At 40.0% G+C, this 12370-nt stretch overlaps 1 protein-coding gene across 4 annotated transcripts in view; it reads left to right on the top strand.

The window, feature by feature from the left end:
* CASK (calcium/calmodulin dependent serine protein kinase) overlaps positions 1-12370 on the top strand; it is a 395420-nt gene that overhangs the window by 369832 nt on the left and 13218 nt on the right. For all 4 annotated transcript variants that reach the window (XM_032619715.1, XM_032619712.1, XM_032619714.1 and 1 more), the window contains 3 exons: positions 6922-7002; positions 7109-7189; positions 9769-9971. In XM_032619715.1, the coding sequence (XP_032475606.1) occupies positions 6922-7002; positions 7109-7189; positions 9769-9971 (365 nt within the window). The remainder of the gene's footprint in view (positions 1-6921; positions 7003-7108; positions 7190-9768; positions 9972-12370) is intronic.

Below are 12370 nucleotides of genomic sequence, written 5' to 3'. Positions count from 1 at the left end.
TCCTCCCCTGAGAAATGAGAGACAGAGTTTGCTGAATTGCCAGGATTCTTGCCTCCTTGCTGAGACTGGCCTTGAGCAAATACCCTCACTCCTGGCTCCTCTCTGGCCCTTGGACATGGCCCTGTGCCACATTTCTAAGGGCAAAGGTGCGCTCTTAACAGAGAGCTGTGCTGCAAATGGTTCAGTGATTGATCTGAAAGAGTGCAAATGACATTAGATAGATACTAACTTAATTTGGTCAGTTCCTGTCACTAGTCTTCTTCCTTCATGGTATTTCTTAGTCCCTAAAAGACCAAGAACATTATCTTGGCCTACCCTTCATGGTATGTTTGTCTATATGGAAGCTTGCATTCAACTTAAGTCAAAATATTCACTCATTTGCTAAGAACTGAAATGAATACCAAAAAAAGCATGCTCTGTCATTGCAGTAGAATTCCCAGAAGACTCACAGGATGTAACTTAAGTTAACGAAAAGGCATGATGATGTAGGGTGGGATTTACTTATTTTCAATAACTTCTTAATATGACTCCTTTTATAAGGAACTTTTCTGAGGAAGTGCAAGCCCCAACATTGGCATTAGATTAGTTCCCAAGGTTTCAGAAATAACTCCAAACTTCAAACATATGGCAAAGAAAATCAAGTGAATGCAATCACGCACACCCAGTTTGACAGTATAATATTTCTGACAGATATGAAATGCATTTCCCTCTGTAGAACGTTATATTTTATTAGCATTCACTAGGAAAAATTATTTTGAAACTCTGAATGATTCATTTCTTGATCAGAGAGTACAAGTAAACATTTTGAAGTATTGTATAATGTGGAATGAACGTGAGTGACCACATGGCTTAATTTTAAATGGTTCAGTTAAATGCAGAAATCTTTCCCATCATGATAGCTACGGTGTGCCACATTTTTATTTCCAATAAAAGGTATCATTTCTGGTTATATACCACTACAGAGCACTAGTCTGATAATGGCTATTTTTGTTTTATAAAGGGAAGAAATATTCAAAGTAGATTAGTTAAATGTAATTAGTTAAAACTAATTGTAAATGCTCCAGTAGTACTATTTGAAGAAATTCACTGTAGTAGCAGCAGAATGTTGTTTAATATAAAATGTCAGTGGTTATTGCCAGGTCTCCATAATCACCTTTATTTCCATCAGCTTCTAACAGGCTCAAAAGGTCTGTTGACATTACATATACATGTATAACCTTGTAATTTTTACAATGATTTTAAATGATACATAGATGGCATTAAAATTAATTTAAACGTAGAAAAGCAAAGAAATGGCCGATAAGGCTGTCAATTCATCCTTAGCTTTTTATATTCTACTGATGGAAGGCATGTAGACATGAGTATTCAATTTGCCAACACTCTTTAATTTAGCTCTGAGGAAAAATAAGAAGCCAGTTAATTGAAAAACTGGACTCTCTAAATTCTGACAAAGAGTCTGTTGAATCGTTCACTTGAGAATTTTGCCAGAGAATCAGCATCCTATCTGGTGGCCAGTGTTTTCCAGAGTTAACTTTTTCCATTCTTTGACCACTGGGGCACCACTGATCTTCCATTGTTCCTGTTCTCTCTGATTCATCACAAGTGGTGCTTGGTAGTCCTGCAAACGCACCTGTAAGCTTAATAGCCAGCCCAAGCTAGGACCAGAAGTTAGCACACCTGTGTATCCATGCACCTTTGGCAAATCACTTGGCTCCTGTGGGCCTCAAAACGAGGGAATTGGGTTAGTCAATAAAGGATATCTTTTCTAATTCTAAAGTTCAGTGGATCTCAGGTTATTTCATCACTGGGCCTGATAAATGGATATCATTTAATGAAGCCAAGTACTCATTTGCTGTCCCTTATCTTAAGCTTTAGCTCTGGTAAACATTGCCCATTATGTTTGAAGGCTATATCACCCTTGCTAGAGAAGGCAGGAACCTCGTAGAAATGGAATAGAATTGCTTTTTCTCTGTCGTCTTTAAACACAACACCTCCTATCCAAAACCATGGATCTATCTAAGTTCTCGTAAACTTAAAACTAAGAGGAGACCCACCACTTCTTTGTTATCCACAGCATCTTCCTAAGCAGTGGTCTTCCGGGCCTCAGAGCCTTCCTCATGCTCACAGTTCCTTCTACATGTCAGTATTTGTCACTGCCTGAGAGCCTCCTTTGATAGAAAATCTGAGCTTTTTATAAGGTCCTTGCAGGGCCACTCAAGTTTCTGTACAGAACTTGTGTTTAGGCTCATTTGTGACTGTCTAGTCAGAATGTCATTGTTAGGATTCCCACCCGCACAAAATCATCACTCATGAGATCTCCTATTAGTTTTTCTGGTCTGGAGAAGATGCCTGGCTTTTTCCCTGGACTTTCTAGAATATACTGCCTAGCATGTCCTTTCTGCCACCATCTCTTCAGCATTCTTCCCCATCACCAGTCAACTCTTACATTTTGTTAATTATAAAGACCAGAAGAACCATTTACCTACTGATTACCTTGCCTTTACAAGAGATGAAATTGTCAGGAAGGAAAGTCAAGTATTTTATCAGCTGTTCTGCTTTTAGCTATGATGAAAGTTTATCCTAGTATGTGGCATTGCCTACATAAAGAATTGCTCTGAAAGAGAGAAACACATACTGTTGACCTCCATTGGGAAGGCAAATGCTTTGAGAACTTTGAAATACCATATTCTTTAATACCAAGAACTAGCCAAATGGGTTCATAGGCCACAAATCCAACTATATTTCTGAAAGGTGTTTTCTGACTTATTCAAAAGTCGATTGTAAAATACAGTGGGGGAATCGTCCCGTAGTCCTCAGTAAATTAAAATAAGGGCCATTGGGATTAACATATACACACTACTACATAAAAAATAGATAACCAACAAGTACCTACTGTGGAGCACAGGGAACTACACTCAATATTTTGTAATAACCTATAAGGGAAAAGAATCTGAAAAAGAATCTGAATCACTTTGCTGTACACCTGCCTGAAACTAACACAACATTGTAAATCAACTGTACTTCAATTTTTTAAAAATGCAACTGATTTTTTTTTTTTTTTTTTTTTTTCTGCCTCTCCCGTTGCGGAAGACAGGCTCTGGATGCGCAGGCTCAGCGGCCATGGCTCACGGGCCCAGCCGCTCCCGGGGCATGTGGGATCTTCCCAGACCGGGGCACAAACCCGTGTCCCCTGCATCGGCAGGCGGACTCTCAACTATTGCGCCACCAGGGAAGCCCGCAACTGATTTTTATACATTGAAAAATAAGTAATTTTTAAAAAATAAAATAAGGGCATACGTTTTGTTTCCTGCTTCAAATCTTTGAGAATTCAGCAGCTATTGTTGACAAGATCCAAACCTTATCATTAAATTCTGAAGTTGTTTACATTTGTAGTAAAAATAAAGGATGAGAACTTTATCAGTATCTAGAACTGATGGAAATGATAAAATACTAGAATTAATTATTTCCATTTATGTCACCAGGAAATTCTACCTGTCTAGTTAAAGCAGAATTCTGTTCAAATTGTTGCCTACCTCTCACATTATATAGTGGCAGTCTATTAGCTGAATGTGACCCATAAATAAATTTTATTTTTCCCATATACACACGGCGTTTAAAATAATCTTAATTAGTTATCACATTTGAGAATCAAATATTAAACATAAAATCTGGGTTTCTGCCTTTCCTTGAAAGAACAGAGGATGTGGTAACATTAGGCCCACTTTACTCGGCCCAGTGTTACCGTGTACAGTGGCTTATCTAAGTGGAGGTTTGTACAGTATTTGAAGATACTAGTATACTTCAAAGCTACTTTGAAGATAGCTTTTCCAACTGAGATATGGAATCAGTGTTGTTAAAGGCTTATTTACGGAAAAGATTCTACTGGAGAACAGGTATCTAAATACTCAAAAGTGTCATGAACATTGAGTAGCTTACCAGGAAGTCAGGACAATGGACAATATGCCAGACAGTATTTCTGAAGCCTTGGGAATAGATTTGATTATGGTGTGTGTAGCGTTTACAGCAAATACATTTTCTGCAACGCATGAAAGACTTTTAGCCACATAAATTTGATGCAAAAAGTATTGTCATGCTTCTAGAAGAACTATACTCTTTGAGGCACTGAGATTCCTCAGCCCTAGGACTTCCAAAATCAATTTAAGATCAAGTTATTAATGTAAACCTTTTTTAAAACTCTTCATTGATTCATTTTCTTGTAATGTTAGAGCCCTGAGCAGTGGTATTTAAATATCCTGAGAAACCCCATTTACATACACACATACAAACATAGAGGATTTCTACAGTACCATTCATAGGTGTGTTCAAATTATGTTTAATACCACAAATTAGTACTGTTGACTTTAAAAAGCTATTATTTTTGTTTTCTTTAATACAGAGAACTCTAAAGACGACAAAAAGTGGCCCATAATCTCACTGCCCTGTTGACATTTTTTTAATAGTAAAAGTAATAGGCACATGTGATTAGAAAAGATACAGAATGAAAAGCAAAAGGCTTCCACACCTACACTCCCTGAAGAAGGTTTCTTGTAACTATTCCCAGACAAAATTTGTATGCATATGCTAGTATATAAAACCCACTGGCTTTTATATAAGGATATTGTTGAATTTTTATTAAAATGAGTTTGTTTCTTAATGTGATTTATTTGCCTCATGTTTAGAATATTGCATGGTAAAGTTTCTTTTGTGCATATTATACTTTTATTTTACTAATATATTAAAAGCCATATTTCAATGACCCCTGTACATTTTTCATGCTGTCTTACTCCCAATGGCCTCTGTGCATGTAAGTAACCTGTTGAGTGACTGTGCCTCTTTGTTTTTGACGGTTTCCTTTCATTAAGTCCCTTTTTTTAAATCAGCAAACAAACAACTTAAAACCTTTAAAAGTTCAGTCTCTAAGTGTTCTCCTTATATTCTTTGTATGTCGTATTTTAAAATATCCTTTTTTATTGTTTCTCCACCCTATGACTACGTGATGATTTCATTTAGACCGGAGTACCCTCTTCATGCTACTCATATATGGTTAAGATACTGATGTGTAACATATCTGTTCATTTGTCATGTTGATTGTTGATATCTAACTCATTCTTATGTGTTTGAAAAAAATGACTTAATTCAGTAGGATTGGAGTCAGGGCTCTGTAGAGGGAAAGAGATGTGTATACCATTCAGAAAACTTGTGTCATCATCTTGCTCTTTTGTGAGATGCTTGATTATTTCTATATAATAAGATATATCAGCTTGTTGATGGACCTCTTTCATAAGCATACTTTTCTTGATGAAAATATCACTCAGAGGGCAATAGGTATAAAAAGCAATGCCGTAAGCTCTCCTGCTTTCATTTTTGCAACTCTTCGTCGCTCCATTACCACTGCAGCATGACTAGCTAGCTCCGCCACGCAGACAGCCTCATGTTCATTTTGATTTTCTGAATCTGCCATTCTAAACACAGAAAGCATTTTGTGGTTTTTAGCTGTTGCTAGAGAATATGCTTTTAAGTCTTTTAGTCAACGTTTATGCAATCAAGTTATCAAAAAAAATGCACAAATACCCATTAACATGCACTAACCCTTATTTTAACATATTGTATTTCTTTTTTTTTAGTATTTTGGGAATGATACTTTTGTTCGTTTGTTTCTGATCTGTTGCATTCCAGAGTATCCTATTTTGCATTTTAAGGTTCTTTGCTACTGGGAAGAACACAAATGTTAAGGACTGAGCTGATATTCAAAGCATTTGGCCATATTGTTTCAGGGAGTAGAAGCTTCTCTTAATGATTGACTGAAGCATCTCAGATTCCTCTATTACACCACGGAATCAATTTCATGGAATTTATTTCAACCCCTCTAAAATCCAGAGCTTATTCAATATTCTTTTAAAAAAGAAATTTCAGTGTGTGCCTGACAACATATGGGTAGTACCACACAGAAAAATATTCTGGGAAACATAGACACGTGATTTTAGCCTTCTTGTGAGAATTTTCAAATGTGCTGTGAGAATTGGACTACCTTAAACTTCAACAGGAACGGTCATCCTCTTGGGAAAGTTTTTGTAATAGCTTTGTGAAGAGGCAGGTTTCCAAAAAACATTTTTTAAAGTGTTTCTTCTCAGTCTGTAATGATTAGAGAACTCCCCTTTTGCAAAAGTTTCCAAGCTCAGACTCTGCTTCATGCTTCTTCCCATTCTGTCCATCCTAACTTACTTACCACACACAAGCTGACAAAGTTTGGGGCCCAGGGAAGCATGTTCCCCTACTTACATACCCAAGACTTTCCATTGAATGGATAGCTGGGTTACAGTAAAACTTGTGAGATGCTCATTTCCAAAGCGTGTGAAATCATAGTTGCAAAACTTGACTTTGAAGGAAATCTAGCATGCTACCTTCAGCAACTCCGTTGAAAGAAAGAACCATCAAGTTAAAGACCAGCTGTCCATGCATCTCTCATCCATCCCTAGAAATAATCTAGCTGGCCTCTTTCTTGGTTAACTTTAGTTGCATTCATGTTGGTCACTGTCTGCAGACTTTTTCTTTTTAGTATTGCTGATTTCTTAGAATTGCAAAAATATGAACAGCATGTTGTTTTGAATGAATTCATATGATTTGTTGGATACTGCATGAAAAGATATGCAGTATCTTTTACAACTGGACTTTTATGCATGTGCTCAACATATCTTTGGATGACCCTGGTTCTAAAGTGCATTTTCATGGGCTTAAAAATGAAATTTTCTCCCAAAAGGTTATATGACTTAAATTACATGTAAGCTATATATTGTAAGTTGGATCCATATTTTTTAAGACATGGCTTTACTATAATTTTGGTTTTGCCAGTAAAATTATAATTTACATACATGAAATACTCCTTCTGTAAATTTATATTCTTTCTAAATCTTTGCATTTTAGTGTTTGATCAATTAGATCTTGTTACATATGAAGAAGTAGTAAAACTGACAGCATTCAAAAGGAAAACACTAGTCTTGTTAGGTAAGTTTAACTGCATTAGTGGCTTTCTTATTTTCATCTTCAAAACAGTTTATGAATATTATTAACAATTATCAATTTTTAACTTCCTTTTTAAAAAATGACATAGGTGCGCATGGTGTTGGGAGAAGACACATAAAAAACACCCTCATCACAAAGCACCCAGACCGGTTTGCGTACCCTATTCCACGTAAGCAATGTTTCACTCTCCTTTAAGTGTATTTTTCCTAGTACTTTTCTAATCTTGTAATTTACATATTTTTTCTGATTACATAAGTAATAACTGTTCATTATAGGAAATTTGGAAAGTCCAGAAAAGAACAAAGAAGAAAATGAGTTAACAGTAAATCCCAACCTCACTCTTAATATTTTATTGTATACCCTTCCAGGCTTCTCTCGGTGCAAACACGTCGTGTGTGTGTGTGTGTGTGTGTGTGTGTGTGTGTGTGTGTGTGTGTGTTGTTATCATTGTTGTCGTTTAACAAGACTGATCTCGTTCAGTCTATTTGTAACCTAATTTTTCCAACAATATGCCATAAATGTTACCCAGATGAATTATTCTTCAGAAAAACAGGTTTTAATGATAGTATAGTTTTCTTTGATATAACAATATTTTCCTTAATCTGTACCTAAATTCTTGACTTTTATCACTTTTAAAACCCAATGTGCTATCCATTGTTTATTGTAAAGAATTTTAAATCTGTAATATTTTTATTCCCCTTATTTTCTATATCTTATCCTTAACCTCTTGTCCTCTTTGTTTCCTCAACTACAAAATGAAGTGATTCCAGGAAAATAAAGAGGACTTGAGATCATATGAACACTTAGCAGATACTGGATAGATAATAGCCATCTTGCTACCATCATTTTATTTTATTTTTTAATTATTATTATTATTCTAAAGTTTAAAATTTGAATCCCAAAAGCTTTTTAGCAGTTAGAGCTTTGTTCGGGGTGGGAAGAGCTAAAGGAGAATGATTTTTAAGAGCAACAGGAGAGTGAATTCCCTGGCGGTCCAGTGGTTAGGACTCGGCGCTTTCAACTGCCGAGGGCCCGGGTTCAATCACTGGTCAGGAAAAAGAGCAATAGGAAAAAATGGGAAGATTGGCTCCATCCTGTAGGGCCTTCCAATGCCATGTCAGCACCATTTACTGTTTTCTCTACATGCCAGAGAGCTGTGAGGCTTCATAAGACCACTCCTCTCATCCCAGAACCCTGTCTGATTTACTCAAAAAAGAAATTCATCAAATGTTCTTTCAGTTGGTACCACTGGAGTTTTCTAGTAAAACACTTTAAAATGTTCTTTTAATTCTCCTTATGACTAGATCATGAATACAGCAAGCTTCACTAACATTTAGTTTCTTCTTGATCACATAAGCAATTGAAGTCATGTTATTAAATGGCCAATTAACCAGCTTGGTTTTAAAGTGTGTTATTGCTGACCCCAATCATGTCTACTTGCTGTAATATTTGACCCTGGGTGTATACATAGCATATGTTTACCTACCGAAATGACCGAAGATAGGACAGCATCAACATAGTATGCTGTTTCTTCAGCTTTTCATGTGTCTGGAGAAAGGGTTCTTCTTTAAAACATCCACATTTTGATGTCCATGAGCACTTGGCAGTTCTACAGTCCAGTTGGGGCAGGAGAGGGGAAACTCCCCCTGGGTTTGGACTCATGTACAACAAAGAATAGCATGAATTTGTTCTTGCTCAAAAAAGGAAAGAAGCAAAGGGAGAAAGAAAACTAAAACTGCTGTTCCTGGCTTGTCTAGAAAAACATTTCCTAAAGTGTGTTTTGCAGAATCCTGGTCCTATTAGTATCCCACAGAACTAGGACTTATTGGCAGATATTTTAGTATACACTCGCTTAGGTCAGGGGTCAGCAAACCTTTTCTGTAAAGGACTAAACAGCAAATATTTGAGGATTTGAAGGCCATATGGTCTCTGACACAACTGCTCAACTCTGCCATTGTGAAAGCAGCCACAGACAATATGTAAACAAATGAGCATGACTCTTTTCCAAAAAAACTTTATTTACAAGAACAGACAGTGGCCCGTATTTGGCCTACAGGCCCTAGTTTGCCAATTCCTGCTTTAGGTCTTTCCTAACTATTATGGCCATATCTGGCTATGGTCATTATATTTTCAATATGGTATCCCTTCTGCTGTATCCTGACACTCTCCTTTTGCATGATGCTGTATACCAGCACTGTTCAATAGAACGTTCTCTCATAATGACAGCATTAGATATCTGCACTGTCCAGTACAGTAGCCATTAGCCACATGTGGGTACTGAACCCCTGAAATGTGGCTAGTGAGACTGAGGAACTGAATTTTTAATTTTATTTAATTTTAATTTACTTAAATTTAAATAACCGTATGTGGTTTTCCATTTTTTTTTAATTCTTCTTGTTTCCTTCTCTTAAGACCTAACTGCATCAAGGCATAGAGTGAGTTATGTTAACCCTGGGTCATTTAGTGTCTTTCCCCTGTGGTGACCCATGAAGGGATGAAATAGATCTCACCTAAACACAGAAAGATTCACCAAACCAAACAACTAACCAACTACTGTGGTCCGATGTCACATAAACAAATATGACTTCTAGAATTTAGTTCTACAAAGCTACTGGGGGTGGGAACAGGGCATGAGACATACTACAGAATCCACAGCTTTTAAGAGGAGATGGAGTCTGGGTAGGTCCATTGGGAGCATCAGCTCATAAGCTCAGCCTTTTAAACCTCTCCTGACATGTAACTTTGCAGACACCACCAGACCTCCAAAGAAAGATGAAGAAAATGGAAAGAATTATTACTTTGTATCTCATGACCAAATGATGCAAGACATCTCTAATAACGAGTACCTGGAGTATGGCAGCCACGAGGATGCAATGTACGGGACAAAACTGGAGACCATCCGGAAGATCCATGAGCAAGGGCTGATCGCAATACTGGACGTGGAGCCTCAGGTAATGCCTAGCCAACCCTGGCACCCTGTCGTCCTGCCTGCATGCTAAGCTCAGGTTCTGAAATGAAAAATGGCATCAGAACATCACAGGTCACATAATAATTTAATAGTAAGCTACAGGAAAGTATCGGCAATGAAGGCACCATGAGTTAACCGTCTAGAATGCAAGCTGACTAATCGTTGCACTCAGGGCACACGCAGTGTATTTAAGAAGTAGAGACTGTTCTCTTATGAGATTCGGTATACTCAGAAGCTCAATAAAGTGCCCAGTCGGGCCTGTGCCTGCCAGAAATCCTACAGGAGTCTGACTCAGGATGAGACTCTGGCGCTTTAACACAGCAGCCACCTTTCCTCTCTTGGTACAGCTCACGCTAGACCATCAGAGTCTCTGCCAGCATCTTACGTTAATCGCCAGCAAGAAATTCTGATCCTGGGGCCTGGGTCCGAAATACAGCACCAGCTTTATGAATGCAAGCATGAGCGAGCCCCGGGGGATGCCAGGCAGAGCAGGGATAGAGACCCGTGGTGGTTCTTAGCCTCTGCCATATCTTTACTGAGGGACAGTGCCTGGCCCTGAGCTAAAACTAGGAGGCATATGGAGAACTTGGAGAGGACTCAGAGCTAGACGCAGAGACGATTAGATGATCTGCAGATACGTCCTGCACTAGAAGCGATAGAAATTGTTAAACTTGAAAAGGAGAAAGCCAAAGGCCTTACATCAAAAATGCTAACAAGCTATTTTTCATCTCTGAGGACAACCTAAGAAGTGAGACTCAAAGCCCAGTAGGAAGGATTTGGGAGTTGTAGACATCAGGGCAGGTTACCAGAGAGGCTTGTGGATGCCCGTGTGACTCCCAGGCCTCCCGTTTCTAAGACCAACCTGTACCAAAAATCCCTTATCACTTACAAATAGAATCAGTATACCACCTGCTGAAATGGTAGACCAGCTCCCCCCAAGCAGGCTCCATTTCATCAGGGGGCCTACCTGGCTACCCCAGGCAGGGAAGATCCCCGTTCAAGGGCCACTGTATGAAACTTGGTCTCCTAGCCATCCCCGAAGGGAGGATGGAACCGGCTTAGCCAGGGTCTGTGTGACTTGGGGCCTGATGGCTCAGTTACTTGGCTCCAAGATCCTAACATCAGGGCCAGTGGCTTCACCCATTTCCATGTCACAGCACCTGATGGGGTTCTTGAACTTGGAATCTGGTTAAGGGGCTGGGGAGGAAAGCAACATTAGGGTGAACACTGTACAGTTTACTTAACAATGAACCTGGATCTTTATAGAACTAAATATATGATGTGTAATGCAGACTGATTTTTGTTTAACTACTACTCCCTCCTTACTAGGGATTGGAAAAATCTTCTGGCCAGGGGTGGCTAGAGGAAAAGTCTCAACCCTGGTCCTGGTCTTCGACATCCTCTCCTTGGGTTCCACACTGGTCTTCACCTGAACGCCGTTTTCTGCTGGTAGCAATGTCTCTAGCAGTATGCTGGCTGCGGGGCTCCTCAGACCCCCTCTGCATTACCTCAGTCCACTTTCCAGGGCTTTCTGCCTCACCTGCTGCCGCCACCACCGCCGCTATTGCTGCTGCTGCCCCACTCCTGGCGTCCAGCTCTCCCCATGCCCAGCCCAGCCCAGCCCAGCCATGCACTGCTCTGCACTGCTGAGCAGGAGATACTTCTCTCGGCCTTATCAGGCTGCCCACAGCAGTCACTTTCACGTGTGGCACTGGGCACCAGAACACCCCTCGGCCCGGCCTGGGCGTTTTCCCTGCTCCCTGCCTGCTGGAGGGCTCACTGCATTCTTCTCTCCTGCTTCCTCTGTCCCCTCCTCAGAACCGTGATCTCTTGGGAGAGATAGGGATCCTGTTCTCTGCCTGAGCCTCTTAGGGCCCGTGGCCCTGGGGTCAGGTATCACCCGGATCCTGCTCCTCTAGTTGGTCTGCTTGACCACTCTGGTCCCAGGCTCTCCTGCCCAGTGCTCCCAGGCCCAGTCCTGCTCTCACACCGGCCACTGCATCCAGCGGTCCAGCTGCAGGTGCCCACAGGCTCTGCACCGCTTGGGCTTCTCTGCCTTCGGCCCACTCTCTCCCCAGGCTGGACAAGGCCCACACCCTGCCTTCAGGATGCCCGTGGCCATGACCAACTTGCTGTCAGGCAGGTCCTCGTTGCTCCAGGGAGGCTCTCTCCTTAGGACCTTTTCCCACCCCGGCCCATTTGATTACCTGCTGTACTGCACCTCAGACAGTTTGCCTCAACCAGCGTGTATTAAGTACTTGCTATATTCTAAGCATTGTGACATGAGCTAAGAATACAAATAAGGCAAGCTGGTAAGGGTGAAATTCCTTCCTCAGTGTTCATCAAAAACTGTCTATGACAGAAGTGCCATGTGGCTTTTTT

This window comes from Phocoena sinus, chromosome X, assembly GCF_008692025.1.
Source record: "Phocoena sinus isolate mPhoSin1 chromosome X, mPhoSin1.pri, whole genome shotgun sequence".
Lineage (NCBI taxonomy): Eukaryota > Metazoa > Chordata > Mammalia > Artiodactyla > Phocoenidae > Phocoena > Phocoena sinus.
The sequence above is the reverse complement of the archived record's forward strand: the minus strand, read 5'-3'. Positions and strand labels throughout refer to the sequence as shown.